The sequence below is a fragment of the Cryptotermes secundus genome, unplaced genomic scaffold (assembly GCF_002891405.2).
Source record: "Cryptotermes secundus unplaced genomic scaffold, Csec_1.0 scaffold1224, whole genome shotgun sequence".
NCBI classification, from domain to species: domain Eukaryota; kingdom Metazoa; phylum Arthropoda; class Insecta; order Blattodea; family Kalotermitidae; genus Cryptotermes; species Cryptotermes secundus.
In genome coordinates, this window is record NW_019731289.1 from 111,145 (window position 1) to 133,798 (window position 22,654).

Genomic DNA, 22,654 nt, shown 5'->3' on the forward strand with positions numbered 1-22,654 from the left:
GTTTCTATGTAAATACAAATAAATACACACACCACACACATATGCATATACAGGTTTAAATAAATATATGTTACAATGCTCTGTGGTAAGACAGATGGGTTCAATCTGATCATATTTTGTTGATACAACCATGGTCAGAAACACTTCCTTTTGGCACTAAGGGCCACAAAAGTTTCCAAGAGGATGCATAAGTTTTAGGGGATGTTACCGTTGTTTTACATAAATCACTTGTGTGCTGGGTGAAGTCATTATCCTGTAACATATGAGACAGGCAGTTGCAAATGTTCTCAGTCTTCCACAGTGAAAGGTTCACATGCGCCAGCTTATTTTCCCTGGCAGAAAAAGTTTTATTTTTGGACAACAGTTATTCTGTTCTTCTGAACACATTAAAAACAAAGCCAAAAAAAGTAATATTATATACTGTTTGTTATCTTACATTCTTTGCCTATAAAAACTATACCTGTAACAGGCCATTAAGGCTTATAGGGTTGTGAGATGTCGGGGCTCCCATATTTTCTCTAGAGAATCGGCTCACAGATGCCGGTAAGGTTGTCAGCCTCACATGGTGCCCACCCTTTACCCCCAAGAAGATTGCTGGTACTATTTCTGTTAAAAGCTGAGTCGACCCCAGGGCCATAGTGAGGCTGAAAGGATTGGGTAAATTGAAAAAATTCACCTCATTGGGACATGAACCCATGACCTTCCAGCTTGTAGCACAGTGCCTCAACCATCTACACTATCGTGTGCCCTGTTCTATGCCATAAGACTGTAAAATTAACTGGAAAGAAGTCAGTCACTTTTATCGTTTGGTAATATTTTGAAATTAGCAGTTCATTCATATTGTTTTTAACTTCTATCACCACAATCTTTACCTAATCTACTGCCAGTAGCTAGAAAGCAACTATAATAAAATTAAGAGTCATTGGGTGATGATGTGTTGGTGAATTTTGGGTACAAAGTTTAAAAATATGCATGCTTTGCACCTACCTTCTTCTGAAGTATGTATATTTGCATCCAGCAAACTGTGCTGTTATGTCACTAGAATCAATGTACTTACATGTTCAGTGATTGAATCAAGAGAGGATGTAGCTTCATCAAATACAAGAATGGGAGATCCTTTCAAAATTGCTCGAGCAATTGCTACTCTCTGTTTCTCTCCGCCAGACAATTTCAAACCACGTTCACCAACCTGATGACATTAAAATCTATTAGAAGACAAATGTGTCCTGATAAAGGGACCAAATTATGTATCAATGAAACAGTTTATAATTAATCTTTTTTAGTAAAATTAGACTGTAGTTAACTGACTTGTTTTAAAACCTCCTTGAAATGCAGGGACCAAGAAATGGATAAAAGGGAAGAAAAAACTACTTCCCAGCAAAGTGTTCAAATGGAGTGTGTAGTACTGGTTACCAAATATCTACATTCCAGTAATTCACTAGCAATCCTCTGCAAAGGAAGAGCCGCTTATGTCACAGAAATATTTACTGTGTGCTAGCCACAACACATCAGAAGGCCTGTCGTTACCACAGTGGAGGGGCACAACAGGGCATCAACTCAAACTGGTCAGCATATAATTACTGTGCCCTGTTTGCATATAGAAGATATGTAGTTTGAAACCAGTTCAGGGCTTTTATCTTGATAACTTCCCCCATCACCCTCACACAAATATTATAACATTGTTGCGTGTTGCCTATGTAACAAGACAAATTCATGCAGGCCTCAGATTTTGTGAATATTTATTGGCCAACCTCCTCTACACTTCCAAGCAGAATTATCATCCACTTATAATGCCATCAGACGTTTCTTACAACACTGTTATAATTACTGCTTTTGCTATAGTCGAAACCAAACTGAGTTGTTCTCAGCAACTTCCAGAACTAAACTAATTGTCTGGTACATTTAACACCCTTAAATAGGTCTTTTGCAGAATGCTTATGGAACACCTTTCTCAACAGTTTGGTTTCCCCATTGTCATATAACGCTTCAAATAGTTTGTTGTAACCATGGAAATTCACCGTTAGAATTCCAGTCCTGTATCCTTTTCTGCTGTCTAGGAAATGATATCTGTTGACCAGCAACAAATGCTGAAATATGCTCCATAGTCGGGCTTTTAGGCAGCATGTCACAATATATTACATGAAAAGAAATATGACTTTTACATTGCCATTACTCAAAACTGGATATGGTACATTACATATTGCAGAATCTCTATATAGTTGATGCACCAACATTACAGAACCTGAGTAGGAATTCTTTGTTCTGGGTTTTAGAGAAGAGGTTCATTCTCATACAAAACTTTGTCAGAAACATCTTTAACACAGCACATGATCAGTACCAACATTACCTACAAGTATGAATACTCACATGTTAATATTTCTCTGAAGATTAGTATTAAATTGTGCAGCCTATAAATTATGATCCCTAGGAGCAATGTATTGGAGACTTCACTGAACACAAAAAACTTCTCCACTGTAAGGTTTCCTACTCAAGGTATGATGCATCTTGAAAAGATATTTTAGACAAAATTTAATAGAGATGACTGTAAACAAAGTCAGCAAGCCAATATTTCAAATAAAACAATTTTTGAAAAAAATTTTAACCTCCAGCACAGGTGTACAAATAGTCAGAACCTGCCTAGACTACTTGAACTGTAAATCCTACCGGTGTCTGGTAACCCTGGGGCCATTGTTGGATTGAGTCATGAAGTTCTGCCATTTTAGTTGCTGCATATACATCCTCCACACTTTTCAACAGGTTACCATAGTGCAAGTTATAGAATATGGTGTCATGGAACAACACAGAGTCCTGAAGACAGAAAAGACTTATTAAATGTTGTGCAGCCAAGAGATATTTTGAAGCTTCCAAGATATGAGAACTCATGTACAAAACATAATTTCTTAAACACTTGTATGTTACCATGGCCATCTCAGGAATGTGAGGCCTTCCTCCATGAACCTAAGTCTAATCAGGATTCTGTCTTATACTGTGATTAGATAATGTTTCAAGAATATACATTTATACATGAAAGGTTCAGTCATCAAGTCAATGATGATTAACTATTATCGGCTTATTCTTCAACCCTGAAGATGGAGAAGATATATTCCTCTGAAACATCATTCGACTTTCAACAGACTACGTGACATTATATCCCCGAAGATAGTGTGCTCATCATGAAAATGGTTGTTACTCCATAATATCAGTCATCAGGATTATAAAAATACATAGTTTACACTTGACAGACATACCTGGCCAAATAATTACAAATGACATGCTAACATCCATGCTCAAGTACGTATCTAGGACACAGTAATGGATATTACATCTGTGAAAAATTACTGTTCTTTCCATTTGTTAAACACTAAGGACTCAATGTCCAATTTCTGTTGCTTTCATTCACTCATTTTATAACAACTATTTATATTTATTAAGTACAGATTATTTATGCTATTTCATCACATTCAAGAAATATTTCTGAACCACTTACTATACTGAATTGACTACGAAGAGCTGAAAATCTTGCTCATCATAAACAAAAGCACCACTGCAATAGCATGACACTGCACCTATTCTCTGTTCACTACTGACTGTGGACTCTCTGATATCTGAATTTCAACTACATGTGGATTGTAACAAAGGAAAACTAGATGCCACCACATGTACTAATGTACCATAAATCATGTAAAGGTGCTGCTTGCACATTCACAGTAAGATACTGCTGCCTGGAGATAAAAAATTTGCTACTTCTACACTCGATTTGCATTCAACCACATTCACTACAGTTTACGTTACATTAACCATTCAACTTTACAATTTAACCGGGCAACTTTTTATTTGAAAATAAACGGAACAGTAAATATTACAAAGTTCTCACACTAGCTCTGTGAATCAGAGCAAAACTGGTAGGGGTAACAGTTTGCTAACCTTTGTTCTAGCATGTTATATATATCTTGTATTAAGAACAGCTCAATTTTAGCAGTAACTTGTAAAATTGGATCCTGTTTAAAATAAAGCCATGCTCTCTGAGTCACTAGTTCTCCATTGAAATTGCACTATTTTGGTTTTTCTTCTTTGGCACTACAGCCACAATTTGGGCCTTTGCCTACCTCCATGAAACTCTCCATTTCACTTTGGTTTACTAGATCATAAGACATTCGGTAGAACTCCTTGAGCAGGTGATCAGCTTGTCGCAAGGCCACTACCAGTACACAAACACAGAAAAATGCACACGTGCCCTCCCCCACACACACACACACCCATGTGCATACATACATACACACACTATACATCCATGCCCTGAGTGAGATTCGAACCCACAATCCCAGCTTCTGAGTGAGTGCATGCTTTAGACCTTTAGGTTTCATGAATGGCAAGGGTGATGACATAAGCAACTATTAGCTTCTTAAGGACTCCACTTCATGAACTTAGATATCTCAACATATTTAATAAAAGCGGCTTCATCCCAAGTTTGGTTCAGATTGGGGGGGGGGGGTACCAAGTTGAAATGGGAACTGCATTAACTGTTATGCAGCCAATATATCTGCATGAGGAATTACTGATAGGACAATAAATTACCTGAGGTACAATAGCAATAGCTCTCCTTAGACTTTCCAGCTCAACACTATTGATATTTTGATTTCCAACAAGAATTTCTCCATCTTGTGGCTCAAAGAACCGATAAAGGAGACGGATTATTGACGATTTTCTGAAATACATAAATAAAACATATTAATGTGCACTTTATTAAACTCAAAAATTCAAGTTGGATATTTATGAACGTGAAACAATCCTGCAACGATTCATATACATTTGATCAGACATCATATATATATATATATTGTCTGATCAAACAAGTTTCTGGACAAAATTAAAAGTAAAACAATTGATAAAATTTACCCCCTTCCCTCTGACTGCACACAGTAATTCCAGTATTCCTGCCAGTTGTGAAGAATGCATAATAATCTTCCTTTATGGATATTTAATTTTTTAATCAAACTTTGTATGATTTCTGCAACTTCCACAAATCTCTTACCTTTTCGAGTCCTTTCCAATTTATGGAACAGGAAGAGTAGGGAAACAGAGGAATTCTGTGGTGGGCCAAGAATTTCTTTAAAGGTCATGTAAATGAGACAGTACTGCCATAACTATTGAGATGAATTCTGCACTCTTTTTACCCTCACGCCAAAGTTAACAACATCTTGAATGAGCCACTAGAGGAACAAAATAAAAAAAAGTAAAGCTATCCCTGTAACAGGCTGTGAAGGCCCATAGGGTTGTGAAATGTTGAGAGTCCCACATTATCTAGACAATCTGCTCAAAGATGGCGGTAAGGTTGTCAGCCTTACAAGCGCCAGCCCCGCTTTACTCCCCAGGAAAATTATTTAACTAATGCCTGGTACTCATTTCTGTTACAGGCTGAGTCGACCCCAGGGCCATAGTGCGGCTGGAAGGATTAGGTCAATTGAAAAAAAATCCAATGACCTCATCAGGACTTGAACCCGTGACCTTCTGGCTTGTAGCATAGTGCCTCAACCAACTATACTACTGCATGCCCCAGAGGGCATTCAACCTGAATCTACAGCCCGTTAGCATTCTCTCTTCAGAGTCACCAAACATACGGATGGGTTTCATTCAAACAACTATCATACTGTGGCATACAGACCTGTTGCTAGGCACTGACAATGAAATAAGCGACTATACAACAGCCACTGCTAAGTGGCTATGCAAACAACGGCTGTCCCTCTGCCAGCTCAACTAAACATGTGCTGCTGCAATAATGCAACACACAGCCAGAAAATATTAAAAAATATAATGCTAATATTTCCTCCAGCAGCATGGACCTTCATATGAAGTTTCATGAAAACTTAAGAATGAATTCAAAATGTAGTTGGGAACAGACAAAGACACAAAATATGCATGATTCCAAAGATATCCCTTTAATGCTGACAAAATTACCTAAAGTTATAAATGTGAATTATGACAAACCTACCCTGAACCTGATCCACCGACAATAGCAATTTTCTTGCCAGCTGGGATGGTGAATGAAAGGCTATCAAGTACTGGCTTCCCAGCAACATACTCAAACTTTACATTGCGGAAAGTAATTGTGGTTGTTTCTGGAGTGATACTTAGTGGCACAGCATCATATCTGTTCTGCAGAAAAAGACAGTATTAAACAATTAAACTTCTTAAAAGTTTATGATGATAGTATACGTAGTAACACAATTATTGAGTTTCTGGACACTATCTGTCATCCTGCTTTTTACTCAAAACACAATGTTTCAGAGACTTGATTCTGTTTCCAAAACATGTTTTAAATAAAAAAACAGGACAATGGATACACTGAAAACTCAATAATTGGAATAAAACTTCTTTTTATTGGTTCAACAGAATAAAAAATCTCATTACATTTCTAACTGAACATTTATGGCATTTCTACATTTTCTTGCTATGTAACATAAACAGAGCAAATCTAGAAGTTGAAAAGAGACAAACATCAATGACCATGTTAAAAAGAAAACACTTAAAAATTCAATGAACATAATCAAATTTGGGGACAATTTTTAGCTCACAATGAAGGTTTTTATGAAGAGGATACAGCATGTGTGACTGTACTATTTCACATCACATGGAGATCTTCATTATAAGATAAACAAAATATGTATCTTTTACTGTTCATAAAATGAGATGGTCTTGGAAGAATTTGTGATATCTCATAACAAATTAAATGATACCTAAATGAAGCAAGCATCACATGCAAAGTTTCATCAAAACATGCCAAAATGTTCAATTTGGCTCTTATGCAAAATTCCTCTCAAAATGAATTAAAGCAGACAAAATTAACACACATTAATTCATAAAACTGAAGTCCTACAACTCAAGTGTCATCAGAATTTACCACAGATCTCAAAATATATATATAAATGTTCATCTGTGTCTAGAAGTAAAGCAACCATTAAAATGAATGAGAATAAGAAGGGCTTCATAAAATTTAGTGTATATAAACCACACTGAATTTGTTAAAAAATTGTCAGGGGTTTGGACACTGTTACTTGTGGACACACATACAGATATGCACAATGAGATTAACTGCTCGCTTTTAAGCATATTTCTTAGAACACATCTAACATAATTTATTTGTATCACAAGATTATACTCTACAAGTTTTGCACATATCAAAAGTCCAGACTACTGGGCTAGAATAATAAGATAGATCACTCCAACCTTGATTTTTGTATCCATGGACATCAGAGTAAACATGGTCTGCATGTCAATCAGAGCTTGTCGAACCTCTCGGTAAACTGATCCAAGGAACCCAAGAGGCACCGACAATTGGAACAGTAAGCCATTCACCATAACTAAGTCTCCAACTGTCATATTTCCTGCAGAAATGTAAATGTCAGAAATATAAACACAGAAAATTCCAAACTGCCATCAGCTTTTCATTCCACGGTACTTAATCACAAGAGAAACAGAACAAGGGTTACTCTTCCAACTTCTTACATTTATTTCTAACATTTCAAACACTCTTCTAGAACCCAAAAAACCAAGAAAGCTGTTCTGTTAATTCAAACTCAAACTTTACCATAAATATCACTGAACTTCAGAAATTTTCAATTATTCGTAATAAATTCTCAGGCCAGGAGATGAGACACCCATACACATGACCACCAACAACATAATGTAATCCATGCATATAAACATACAGAGCATTACATGATCTTTGTATTCCTGTTAATACTTCCTCAATTTACTGACAAGCAGCTAAACTATGTCTATGAGTATAGCAGGTCTACTTCCACAGTGCCAACTGTCTTTTGTTTGGCAAAACTTAACTGAAACATACCTAATTTTAGTTTTACTCAGCAATATCCTTCAAGGGTGACTGTCAACCAGTAAGGTGTTAGTTGCACAGTACTTTTGTGAATTTTAAAAGAAAGTTATGATAGTGTTCCTTATAATGGTTGGCACTGCTTGTACCATGAAAGCTATTTCACATTGTAGCAGATTTCTACATTTCTAGTGATTTTCACTTTTTAAGTCGGCAGTGATATAAAATTCATGTGGTATAAATATAATTTAATATACTCCACAGTGTCTCTGGTGGGTACTGGCTATTATACACCTAGTTTCAATTGACAAAAGAGAAGAAAGGAAAATATTACTGTTTCGGTGTGTATCCATGCACAAAATAATGTCCAGTTTGAGGAATTAACTATTCCAAAAATGCTTACATTCATTTATAGAACTCATACTTCACCATGTTCCATTTAAGTTAAGGTACAATTTGAAATTCCTACTTCATTTTATACATACATGTAATGTGAAATAAGATGCACCTCTTGCATGACTAAAACTGCTATGTTACAAATGATTATTTAATTATTTAATATAGTTAGAGTATGAAATATAAATTATGGTTAATGTATATACGAATCCTCTACCCTCAAACTGAAATTCCATGACACAATACATACAGATTCATAATATTTCTCAAAGGATTTGTAACAAAGGTCAATTCATTATAACTGTCTAAAACATGTCTGAGGATATACTCTGTACCTTGAGCAGGCAACCTTACAGGCAAAAAGTCCTGTGTTCAACAAGATCTCTGATATGGTGATTTTGTTACTGCATTTTGAAAACAGAAGCTAGTAACATTCTAATGATGATACAATAATTTATCTTAAAATAAGTTCTCCATTTATCATCGCTCCTTTGAATTATATTTGTAATAGGTCAATTTTATCTGGTTCATTCCCTACATGATTAAAATATTTTGTGGTTAAGCCATTATTTTAAAAAGGTGACAATAAATATATAAAAGATTATAGGCCTATATCATTACTAACTTCCTCTTCTAAAATTTGTGAAAAGATGATATATATAAGACTTTCTAAACATGTAATTTGCGACGAGCTGATCACTCGCCCAAGGAGTCCTACCGTACAAGATCTAGTAAACCGAAGTGAAACGGAGAGTTTCATGGAGGTAGGCCTAGGCCCAAATTGGGGCTGTAGCGCCACAGGGGGAAAAAAAAAACATGTAATACTTAATGCTATATTATCTAGTGAACAGTTTGGGTTTAGAAGCAATTCCTCAACAGGAAAGGCAACGTTTAAACTTCTAAGTGATATTTTACAGGCCTTAAATAACAAGGAACTTGTGGGAGGTATTTCTGTGACCTCAAGAAAGCCTTTGATTGCATTAATCACGATTTATTCATGAAGAAACTGAAATTCTATGGAATTGTAGGCAATGCATATGCTCTAATCAAACTGTATCTCAGTGATAGGTATCAGCGAGTCCTCATTGCTGATAAATTAACACATTCTTATACTTCTTCAGAATGGGGAAAGATTAAACACGGAGTGCCCCAAGGATCTATACTTGGACCAATGCTTTTTCTTTTGTACATAAATGACCTACCTAAAGTAGTTAATTATAACTCTAAGCTAGTCATGTTTGCTGATGATAACAGCAATACTGTTAGTAATCCTAATTTAGTAAATTAAAAAAAAAAAAGATATTATTTCCTCTTTCAGACAGTTGATTGAGTGGTTTAATATCAATTTGTTGTCATTAAATTATAATAAAACTCAGTATATACAATTTAGAACCACTAATGGCCAAACAATTCAATTAGATATGTTATAATAATAAATATATTATTAACAATACAAATACTCGGTTTTTAGGTATTACTGTTGATAGCTCCTTGTCATGGAAGCATCATACTGATGGACTTATAGTTAAATTAAGCAAAGCACGTTATGCTATTAAATCTTTAAGACCCTTTGTGTCCCATGAATCTCTAAGGATGATTTACTATTCTTATTTTCATGCAGCTATGTCATATGGTATAATCTTCTGGGGGAATTCCCCTTATAGTATCAATATATTTAAACTACAAAAGAAGGCCATAAGAATTGTTACAAATTCCAGAAATAGGGATTCCTAATTTTTGTAATTGATAGTATCTCCTTATTTAAAACAAATTCAGAGTTATATATCAACACCAGAGGTAAAAATAATTTTTACCCTTCACAACCAAGGTTGTCTATCCATAAAAATGGTGATTATATAGGTATAAAGGCATTTATTCGCTTACCACCTTGCATAAAAAATTGTCTGATAATAAGAAACAATTTAAAAATACTCTAAAAAACTACCTTATATTGAATTCTTTTTATTCACTGAAGGATTTCTTAATAGTAATTATTAATTTTAATGTGAATTTTTAAGGTTTTATACATCATAGGTGCTTTATTTTGGCATAACTATGTTATCATCTTCCTTTTGTTATGATGATTTTTTACAATATTAAATTTAAGATGTAGTTATGTTTAATGTTAAAGTAGGAAGATGAACAGTTTGGTTTATTGTTTGATCTGACCTAAGCTTATTTTCACAGCATGTGTATTTTAGTTACTTGTCTGTGACTGGTTCTATATCTGTCCGGCTTATTTGTAGCCTAGATTGGATTGACGGAATTTTACAAGGAAATGAAATGAAATGAAATATAACTGTTTGATGATGACCCACCACCAAAGAAGTTATAGACAGGGAGTATCAGTATTATGTTGGACACTGTCCATTGTCTGAGATATACTGTATTACTTAGAATACAGTACGCTCATTTTACACGTTTTTTCCCCATAGAAAAATTGAGATGCATCTTAAATTTGAGGAATATGCACTTTCTAATTTTTTCCTAAAACCCACATTCCAAAACTGGATGCATCTTAAATTCGAGGGCATCATATATTTGAAGTAATACAGTATTTGACATGCACTACATTTTGGGAGTTGGCTCTATTCCTGTCTTCATATTGTGGCATATTTGCTCAAGGCAAGAAATGTGAAGCCAGCAGACACAGCCACTGCTAGGGAACATCTCTGCAAACACACTTGTTGCTAGGCAACAGATTCATAACATGCAACAATGGAGTACCTGGAAAGTGGTGTTCTGTACACAGTCTGTGTGATAGCTATGTGATGCAACAACAAAAGGACTGTTGAGAGAGGGTTTTCTATGCGGTCTGTGCCAAGGCTACATAAAGAGTTGGTTGTGCATTGTGAGTTTGGCAGTTGGAAGCCCATTAGTTCAGCTCAGAAGCTGTTGCTGAAAGGTGCCAGCCAGTGAGGGCAGGAGCCATTGGACAAAGAAGCCAAGGATGCTACAAGGTTGGAAGCTGCTACCAAGCAGTGCAGTGAAGACCATTATGGAGAACACTAGTATGTGTGTAACAGTGATTTGTAAAGTGTAGGCATGAGCTGCATGTTAAAAGTGTCCAATAAATCCGATTACCAACCCAAACCCTGTCTACAGTCACACACTCTACCACATGACAATATGATTACCATTAATCCGACATAATTTAATGTTTTCATCCTAAGACTGAAGGCACCCATTGGCACTGTACCTGGGATCTAGCTGAACAAGCCTTGGTTGCTATCCTTACCAATATCAAAATGCATAGTAGCTGAAACATTATGAAAGGAGTAACACTCAACTACTGCATACATTTTAATTCAGGTGTGGGTTTCATATATTTGGTTTCTTGGTAAAAATGCAAGGCAATTAAATAAACACCTCATTGTCCTTCATACTGGGGCTACACTACATAATATTCCCCAGCATTTTATGGAACCCAAAGGTTCATTACCACATTAAAAGAATAAAATAAACTGATTTCAACGCACTCCAATTTCAATAAACACTTCCTCCCCCCTTTTAATTGCAATTGTGTTTAGGATGCCACTGTTGATTGCAGTTTGGAAATGTACATATAGCATGCCTATTGTTCAATTATGTTGAAAACTGTACCTTCTCAAAAAGTGCACTGGACATAAAAAGTGTTTTTCATTTTTGTCTACAACTTCTGTTCAAAATATTTTTCTCTCTGATAAATATTTTGTGACTTGCATTTGGGAAATGTAGAGAAACACGTGTAGAATTTTTGTGATACAGTCATTAAAATTGGACAATCTGAATGTAAACTGAAATTGCCAATAAATGTTAGTAAAATTCTTCAATAACAAATTTCATGAAAGTCTGTCCATTAGTTCTCGAGCTGTCTCACCTGTAAAAATGTATGAACTCAGCCAAAGTAACAGGCACTCTGCAGGTTTATAAACACATCTAAGAATGAAAGAATTGTGTTTTCTATCTGATAAGGAATTAATCTGGTAATATGGGTGTTGAACATCTATGCATTCAGGTAAGATGAGCTGCATCAGTGGCTGTGAAATATTGTCGGAAAAAAAGCATAATGCTTTATTTGCTTGATAACGGGTTTAATAGACAACACAGGAGGTTCTGTGATATTTTTGTGGCCTTATTTTGAAACCTTTAAACTGATTTTGTGTATGTATTTTGAGAAGACAAAATAAAATGTGTATACATGGCTTAATAACATGACCAAATTATTCTACAGGCAACAACTTTAAATAAGTCGTGTACTTTCATTTTTGTGTTTACTAGAGGCCCAGAGTGTCGAGAAGCTCAAACTAAATCAGAGAAGAATTACCTTGCACAATTTGCTTGGCTGCTAGAACCATGATCAAGCTCAAAGCACCACTAAAGATTGCATTCTGTCCAAAGTTGAGCAATGCAAGGCTTGTGCTAGTCTTCAATGAGGCTGCTTCATATTTCTTCAAAGAACTATCATAGCGATCTGCTTCATACTTTTCATTGTTGAAATACTACAAAGAAGACAGTAGTTTTTAATATGATGAACCATTAATTACCCTAAAGCATTTCACTTATTCAGTTCAGAAAATAAAATAATATCTGTGCCCAAGGACCAAGACATAAAGGATGGATCTGAGGCAAAGCTTAGTCCTAGATCAAGGTGAGCAGTCAGCTTCATACTCTGGCTGCCTTTACCTGATTGGATCAGAAGCTGGTTGTGCCCTACAGATGAAGTGGGCATAATGAAGTGAAAAACGTCAATGCCTGTGATGGGTATCAAACCCTGGCCATCTGTTGGTAGCAGCCGATCACTTTAGTGACTGAGCTATCATGGTTCTTCCATAATACTCTATGTTTATATTAAGTGATGGTACAGAAGTTTGTGATTAAAAGAACTGCAATTAAAATGTCTACATAGCTGCTTAAGTAAAGTGACCCTAAATGAATCAAACTAAACCAAAACTAGAATGGCTCAACAACATTTGGTAAAGACCCATCCTTACCAGGTATAACTGGTGTCACAGTCTGAGCACTGTTACTTGGATCCACACAGACAATGTAGAGGGCTCAAGAGGAATGAAGATTTGAATATACTGGCTTGCTCAAGCAAAATGTCATCATCCACTTAAATGTTTCATAAAAATGACTTCAGTGAGTTCTTTAAAAGTGACATGAGCACTGTAATTTAAGTATGGCAGCTGAAGAGGTGGCTGTAATAGCTACCATTGTTGAGAAAAACTGTTTTTTAGTACAATTCCATGGTAAGACCATTTTAAGTTTCAAAAAATGCAGAAAAATTCAAGCAGACACATCTGTCTGCATGCATCTCCTTACCAATAATAGTTAATGATAAAACAAAATATATTATCTTCACCTTTCAAGTCCAAAGAGCCTTGTTTCTACAAAATGCTCCTTCCTACATGTGTATTTCCTATCGATACTGACAAACAAAATGAAAATGCTATTAGTTATAAACATGACCACTATCAGGATTACTGGGTTTTTGGATTTTGCCCATTGTCTGGTATTCTAGAAAAAACAACACAAACAATGGACAAATTCCAAAAACCCAGTAACCCTGAGTGTTAAGTGCCACTGTCAGAACCCTTTAAAATCTGCACTGTGGAAACTAAATTTCCATCACCTTGCATTTTTTTAAACACAATGTTTCAGACACTGAATCTGTTTCTGTCATCCGGAGTATGGAAGATAAGGTCCCTATGCAATTAGGTCCATAATAATGACACAGTGACTGAGGTAAGTCATGTTTACCGTTACACACCATCATCAGAAGCCTTTAGACCTGGCATATTACTTACCTTGACAGTTTCATAGTTAATAAGTGAATCCACTGCTTTGTTTCCTGCTTCATTCTCAGCCTTGTTCATAATAACTCGGAACTTTGTCCTCCACTGTGTAATGGCAAGAGTAAATGCTGCATATACACCAACACAACCCAACGATACTCCCGCAAAGGCTGCACCACACTTCACGCCCTAGGGGAACAAAATAGCAGCAATAATGTCGCAAAGAAACAAAATTCCATAAGATAAGAAAAAAAGAGCATTCGATTCAGTAATCATATGCAGGGTATAAATATAAACTTTCTCAAAATGTGCTAGTTTTGTCATGTTGTAGACAATTACATTAGTATTCTCCCCATACATATGAAGCAGAGCATATTTTTTACATTGGTACAGAACCAGACTTTTATAACTGACTAAAATCATTACATTTAATTGGCTGAGAACTATCTGTAAGACACAATGACAAACTAATAGGTATCTCTGTAATGAAACTGAAAAGTCTAAATCAAGAACTTGTACATGTTAATGACATTAATTTGTTCGGTGAAAGCATAAATACAGAATAAGGCAGAATCTTTTTGCAGCCTAGCAAAGAAGCTGGTTTGGAAATAAACAAATAAAGCTCATATATATGTGTATAATGCTGAATATTGTGGCTGAGTGCTTAGTGTTCCTGCTACATATTCAAAGATTCTAGATACAAATCTTGCCCCAGTGATCCTAACCAACACTTGTTGTCAGTTTCCTCAGCAACCCCCAGAAAATGGATTGGTTCCTTAAATTAGACCACAACCATTTCCTTCCACATACATATTATTCACTAAATATCTTATTATTTGATGCCATATAATCAACTGAATGCATTGTTAAATAAATCACAAATAAATACATGAGCATGTTGTGAAACCAAAATCTGAAAGTCATAATAAACTATAGGTAATGCTGTATATAATTAGACAAAGTCTCAAGATTTAAGCATTTGGGAACAAAAATAAGAAAATAACTCAAGGTCATGATAAAATTAGAATAATAAATTGAAATACTGGTTGTACTTACTGTCTCTGGAACTTATAATCATTATTACTATACTATATTATATTATAATACATTAAATTACATTGCATTTCCTGGGTACAAAGTTAGTCAAAATGACTGTAGGATGTGGAATATGCCACATAAATAGGAGGGGCGTTCAAGTTCTAAGGTCTCCGATTTTCTTTCTCAGGACTGGGAGCAGATAGACATATGCGGTTTAGTTTAAAATATGTGTGCACTCTTTGTGAATGTGTGACAGAGATGGCAGCACTGTACGGCACACAGAACTCTAGTGGTGGTGGCAAAAGTGAGTAGTGTTTTTGATACCTAAAATGGTGACGTTTTCGTTACAAGAACAGCGAGTAATCATTTGTTTTTTCCACTTGTGTGGTGCAACACCCATTGAAATTCACCGCCAGTTGGGTGAGACATGTGGTGATGGTGTCATGAATGTGAAAAATGTGCGTTCGTGGGCACAACAATTCAAAGAAGGCCGAAGGTCATGTGACAACGAACAAAAACAATCTTGGCCTCGTACCAGCTGGTCTGACAACATGGTCGAGTGAGTTGAGAAAGTTGTTTTGCAGGATCGCCAATTGAGTGTGGAAAACATCACCTCCAAAGTTGTCATTTCCATGGGATCTGTGCACACAATCCTACATGAAGACCTGCGAATGCGGAAAGTGTCCTCCAGGTGGGTGCCACGAATGCTGACGGACTACCACAAGACTGCGCGCATGGCAATTTGCCAGGCAATGTTGACACGTGATGAAGATATGAATGGGACTTTCTTTCATCAATTGTGACACTTGATGAGACATGGATGCCGTTTTTCAATCCTAAAATGAAGCACCAGTCAGCTCTATGGAAGCACACAGACACCACCACAAAAAAAAATTTTGAGTAAGCGCCAGTGCTGAAAAAAATGATGGTGGCCATGTTTTGGGACAGCGATGGCATAATCCTTACTCATTGCGTTCCAAAGGGCACTACAGTGACAGGTTCATCCTACCAAGATGTTTTGAAGAACAGGCTCCTTCCAGCACTGCGAGAAAAACGGTCAGAGAAGGCTGGATGTGTGCTCTTTCACCATGACAATGCACCAGCACATCGGGCGTACGCGACACAGCAGTTTCTTCGTGAAAACAACCTTGAAGTGGTTTCTCATGCTACCTACTCACCTGACCTGGCTCCTAGCGATTTTTGACTTTTCCCAACGATGAAAGACACTCTCCGTGGTCGCACATTCACCAGTCATGTCGCTATTGCATCAGCAATTTTCCAGTGGTCAAAACAGACTCGTACAGAAGCATTCGCAGTGGCCATGGAATCATGGCATCAAAGTTGTGAAAAATGTGTATGGCTGCAGGGAGATTACATTGAAAAGTGAGAGAAGTTTCAAATTTTTTGCATGATTATTGTGTGAGAAAAAAAAACAGAGACCTTAGAACCTGAACGCGACACATACAATAATATATGTAGTGTACAACTGAAGTGTCCACATAAGGAAACCCAAGAAAACAAAGTGGTTACACAGAAGACTATTCAAAAATACATCCGCATATATACATAAATACTGTCAACTTATGCTATTTACACAGTCTTTAAATTTATGACTCATTTTTTAGACAATAAGTATTCATCAGCAGAGTAGAATGAGTGCGTGTTTAAGTATCATTTTAATGTTATTTTAAATCATGCCTTTTCATTAACAAGACTTTTGAGATCAGATGAGAGATTACTGAAAATTCTGATACCAGCTTAATATGCACTTTGCTGAAAGCATGAGAGGTTAGCAGTTGGTTTATGAAGATAGTGTTTGTGTCTTGTGTTATCAATGCATACATCTTACATATTCACATGGAAGAGTTAAGCTCTCTTAAACACATCTCTATAAGAATTATGAGATATGGAACCCATCACAATTCTAACAATTTTCTTTTGCAATGTAGATATCTTTTTGTTGTCAGAATACTGTCTAGAATACTTGAGATCAAGATACCATGCAACAATTTTTACCAGCTGTTTTATATGGTCATGCAATATGGACTCTTTGTGGGAAAAACAGAAAATGCTTAGGAAGATATTTGCATATAGGAGGAAAGATATAGAATGTTCAATCATCGAGGAAACCTAGCTACAGCGCTAACAGGAACAACATTCCTCACAGATTGCTGCTGTAACTCCTGATAGCCGATTTAGTCATTAGAGCTCATAAACACACACCCTCACTAGCATAGAGTGGATGGATCATTTCTCCGCGACTACTGTGCCCTTCCCACTAGCGAGAGTGCAGTTATGTCGCAGATTCCTTCACATCAGTTTCTGTACATGCATACATTTATAGGAATACTGTAAAATGATAACACAAACTTACAGTGCTTTATAACAGGAGTCGGAAGTGACCCCCTTCTGCATGCAAACATGCCTCACATTGCATAAATAAATTATGCGACACTTTCTGAAGTTGGTCCATGGTAAATGAACTAATTATGCATGTTGTTTCATTCTGCAGAGTTTCAGTGGTTCGAGGATTATTCTTGTAGACTTTTACCTTTAGGTTTCCCCAAAGATAAAGAGTCGCAAAAATTGATATCTGGAGATCTGGGAGGACACAGTCCCCCTGCTGATTATTCTGTCTTCAAACACTTCCCGTATTGCGACCATGGATGCATGAGCCATATGTGCTGTAATGCTGTCTTGCTAGAAAAACCCATATTGTCTTTCTTCGACAGTCAGCTGTATGAAGAATAGATTCAGATACCATTAATGTAGTGGTCAGAGTTCACGTTTTCGTGGAAAAATAAGGGGCCAATGATTCGCTGCAGACTTACAACACACCACACTCCCACCTTTTCACTATGTAATGGCACTTGCTGTATAGCATGAGAATTTTCATCGCTCCATATTCTTACATTTTGTGCACTGAAATGACCACTAACATGAAACCACGCATCATCAATCATGAACAGTTGTGGATCCACAATTCCATCATGCACATTTACAGCGCCAGCTGCAAACACAAATTACTGCTGCATAATCTGGTTGTTTCAGCTCCTGCAGAACTGTTATTTTATATGGGTAAAATTTGATTAATTTTGTGGCTGTGAAAGCAGATCCTAGGGAAACACTGGTTTCCTGTGCTAAGCGCCTTAGTGATTTTCGAGGACTGATCTGTAGTCATGCCTCAATATCCCGAACTCTTTCTTCAGTCAGCACAATCCTCTTCAATTGCTTCCTTACGTCACACACTGAACCTGTGGCCTGCCACTTTTTCACAAGCTTGGATACATACAACTTTGTGGGAACTGGTGAATCAGGATATTTAGGACAAAACTTATGGATACATTTTCTATCAGTTTTTTCTCTTGCAAAAAGTTTCAACAATAAACACGTGCTGTTCAGTAGTGAACTTCATTTCAGTATAAATGTTGACTGCCTACTGACATCTCTAACACAGACTGACTATTAATGTGACTCAACTGCAGTGACATCACACCACCCGAAGGCATGCCTTCATCAGCACTAATGACTTATTCTGCTATTGGCAGTTACAGCAGCAATCTGCGAGGAATTTTGGGCCCAGTCAGGGCTGTAGCCAGGTTTCCTCCTTGATTGAACGCAGTGTATAAGTGGACAGTATAGGATATTACTTAATGAGCTTCATAATTCATGCAAGTAATCAAGTACTGTTCAGGTGGTAAAATAAAGGATGTTGTGATAGGCTGTGTGGGGTCAGATGAAGAAGACAAGAAATTCATAGGAAATTTTGGAAGGAAAGCCTCTAGGAATATGAACCACATCCAAGACCAAGAAAAATAAGAGAGGATAACATTAAGATGGTGAAATGGAGTTTGAGGAGCTGCATGGATTGACTCAAGTTTATACACAATGCTGGAGTTTTGTTATCAGTGGTGTTGAAACTTCCAGTCTGATTAATAGTCATTAGTGAACAATGTAATTTTGTCTTTTTCCAACTTTCCAACTTTCTTCTTTTTGTACTTTGAAGATGATGATGGTAACTGACTCCCAAAAAGTGGAAGCATTTTCTTGTTACCCATAGTGTTATAACTAAAGTATTCATCTACTGGTAAATACATTGTAAGGGCATGAAATTTTGTAATAAGTGCAAAACTTCAAGAAACTTACCAGGATAGTACTGACAAGTGCCAACTCAAACACTGTTGGGACTATGTTGAACACCATAGCTGACAGTACAAAATTAATGCCACGACTTCCCCTGTCAATAGTCTAGAAACATTACAATAAATACAACATAACAAAAAATGAATATCTTTATAAATTAATATAATACTGGAAACTGAATAGTGCTAACAGACATTCAAGTCCTATCCTCATAATTCACTATGATTTCTTCTGTATTCTATTTCTACTTCTACATTTTAACTTGCCATAACTTCAAAATTCCTTACTACATTAAATTTTAAGGGAAGTTTCCTAAAAATTCAATATTTTAACACCAGTTATCTCAAAATATCTTTGGACAATCTTACTATTTTTAACATGATTAAGTTGGCCATTTTTGATTGCCTGAAGTATATTTCATAACAACATATGTCTGGGCAAAGATGATATCCAAACTAATCACCTCGTGGTTAAACCCTGTCATAAATTTTTAAAAAATCTAGGTCTTTTGTCTGTAGTATTAGAAGAAACACTTTCCATCTGTCATAAAACTGACATTTTCACTGACTGTTTTGCCATGATGGGTAGTTCACCCACATATTATGGCATCATTAAGTGTGAATGCGCAGGTCTATATGTGACCCATATTTCCAAATAAACTTAGTTGTCGACTTAAGACCCACTTCCGTTCTGACTGACAGGTCATAAGTCGATCTGGTCGAATGTCAGCCATATATTTATTAACAGTATTTCTTAACCTTTCTAATCTTTTTATCATCTTTATAATTTATTTTTAAAAACTTTTACACTTTAATCATCTTTTATTTATTTTTTTTTATGGTCGTAAGTCGATGGCCAAGTGACATTATTTACAATAGCAGCAAACCTTTGAAAGAGCTCCAGTTTGTCGGCTCAAGTGAAAAGCCAAATCCAAATTGTGAAGATGCAAAAACACATTACGTGCAATACGTCGAATTGAATGCTGTGCAACTTTGGCAAACACTGCATTCCTCAATTCATTGAAAGCTGCAGCACCAGCACGTGCAATGCCATCTACAAGAAATTCAATAACATTATGTATAACGCTTATACCAATCTGACAAGAAATACTGGGGATCCTTGACTGGACTCAGGCAAGCAAAGGAACTCATACGAGGATCCTCTGCTAAAAGAGTGAAGGAACTGTTGAAGTTATACAGGAACCAGCTACGAAGGGTGGTGGGACTACTCACAGGACACTGTCACCTTAAAGGACACCTCTTCAAACTGGGACTAAGTGACAGTCCCACTTGTGAGGGGTGTCAAGAAGAAAATGAAACAGCCATACATATCTTGTGTGAATGTGAGGCCTTACCTCACTTAAGATTATGTCATTTGCATCAATATTTTATGGAAACAAGTGACTATTTCGACACCCCCACGTATAAAATCCAATGCTTCATTCAAAGCGCATGATTGCTGAGGGGATAATCAAAAGGGGAAGCACAATAGACCACTGCAGGTCACGGTGTAAGGGCTGAGAAGGCCGACCCCTTATACATTCATTCGTTCATTTACCAATCTGGCAGAAGCAATATGTATCACACTGTGAAACATTTAATTAGGAGTGATTTATTGCAGCAAATATAATACATACTGATTAAGGAGTTATTGAGTGCCACAATAATTGCAAAGGACATACACTGAAGAACAAAGCATTCATGATACTATCCTAGAACATGTCTGGGGGGACTGCGGAAAGACATGGAAATCATTAGCCCACAACCCATTAAAGATTCAGAGGACCAACCAAATACAGATAAGATATGCAGCACTAAGCTTCTGAATGATTCTTGGCCAAATTAACTTCATGGAACACAGCCCTTCTTGAATACTAATAGTTCCTCAACCAATCTAGATGTTTTCTACTTTTACGGAAATCAAAGGTTCATTGCTGTGTTCGCAAAAGTTTGCCACCAGATCCTGTTCTGAACCATATCAATCTAATTCACATCGCCACTACTACTTCACTGTCATGCATTTCAATATTATCTTCCCAGCTAAGTCTATGTCTGTTTGTATCAAATTTTCACACCACAGTTTTGTATATATCTACCATGTTTCTCATTCACATTACATGTCCCACCCATCTCATACCCCTTGGTTTGATCACCCTAAAAATATGTGGTGAAACGCTCAAATTATGAAGCTCTCTATCAGGTCCAAGGTTTACCTGACATTAAATTCTTACTGCATAAGTGTTTACATGCATCAGAGAATAATACTGGCAATGAATCTTAAGAAACATGAAATGAGTGTGTGGACTGGATTCATCAGGCTCAGGACAGGATCCAATGGTAACAGTGGTAACCAACCTTTGAGTTCCATGAAAGTGGCAAACTTCTTATCTACATGTGACTATTAACTTCCAAAAAACGATTCTGCTCCATGGAGTCAGATAATTCAAGTCTAAATATTTTGGAAACCTTGAAAATGTACACACAAACACAAGATTATTAATATAAAAATTATCAGTAAAATACTTTTATATTTTAACAGAAAACTAAAAATAAAATACTTCATCAAATTTCTTAACAATGAACACTCAGTTATATATTTCAGTACCTATGATGACTAGAAGCACTTTATTTATCTGTGTCTCTCTTTATAAATTTAACTTACAGCCAATAAGCATAGTTGCTGCTACAGTCATAACGGTGTCAGGTGCAGATGCCATATTCAGGTAAGCTTCTCCACTGGCTGTCGGTGGTAATGCCTGGTTTAGATGATCCAGAGCATATTTAAATGTGAAGGGGACAGCCACACTCAACATCTTGGCTCCAGCCAGGAGACCAAGAGCAACACATACACGTTTTCGTATAGCTGCATCATCCTATATAACATATGATTTTGTGCTTTCATAATTACATGTGAGGAAGTCTTCTCACATGTGCTCAGCCATGTAAAGATGGAGTTAATATTCAGCATTTCAGAGACTGTGTCTGTCTCCAACATAAAGGTTGATGGGATGAGTGACACGGCTGCACATCATATTTATACCTGCAGAGTAAGCTCTCGGTTATCTGTGTGGATGACCAAATGAACAGCTAGCAATCAGGCTTTAAACAAAACCCTGTTGCAGCAAAGACCATCAGGTTAACTGTAGGCAGAGTCAGGACAGTCACAATCCATGGAGGTTAGCCTGGACACTCCAACATGCTAGCTGTCATTGGTCCTTCACTTCACTGCTTTTTGATGGTCATCCCTTGTTTCAGCATGTTGGTGGCCATTCATCATAAATACATGGCCATGTCACTCATCAGATCAATCACTGATAATGAAGGCAGATACATACAAGGTGTGGCAATAAAGAACCCGGATTACTTTTATGACTCATTTCCGGCCATGTCATTGACGAAGAGGAGGGTAGGGCATTGACCCTTGGACTTCCCTCTACCGTCACACAAAGTTTCATTCACGTGCATCGGTT

General features: G+C 36.6%; 1 protein-coding gene across 7 annotated transcripts in view; it reads right to left on the reverse strand.

Annotated features, from left to right (window-relative positions):
- LOC111866966 (ATP-binding cassette sub-family B member 7, mitochondrial) overlaps window positions 1-22,654 on the reverse strand; it is a 44,541-nt gene that overhangs the window by 2,264 nt on the left and 19,623 nt on the right. For all 7 annotated transcript variants that reach the window (XM_023856361.2, XM_023856359.2, XM_023856360.1 and 4 more), the window contains 10 exons: window positions 21,847-22,057; window positions 20,072-20,238; window positions 19,189-19,290; window positions 14,017-14,193; window positions 12,534-12,708; window positions 7,225-7,382; window positions 5,990-6,153; window positions 4,576-4,705; window positions 2,665-2,808; window positions 1,058-1,189 (listed from right to left, as the gene is read on the reverse strand). In XM_023856361.2, the coding sequence (XP_023712129.1) occupies window positions 1,058-1,189; window positions 2,665-2,808; window positions 4,576-4,705; window positions 5,990-6,153; window positions 7,225-7,382; window positions 12,534-12,708; window positions 14,017-14,193; window positions 19,189-19,290; window positions 20,072-20,238; window positions 21,847-22,057 (1,560 nt within the window). The remainder of the gene's footprint in view (window positions 1-1,057; window positions 1,190-2,664; window positions 2,809-4,575; window positions 4,706-5,989; window positions 6,154-7,224; window positions 7,383-12,533; window positions 12,709-14,016; window positions 14,194-19,188; window positions 19,291-20,071; window positions 20,239-21,846; window positions 22,058-22,654) is intronic.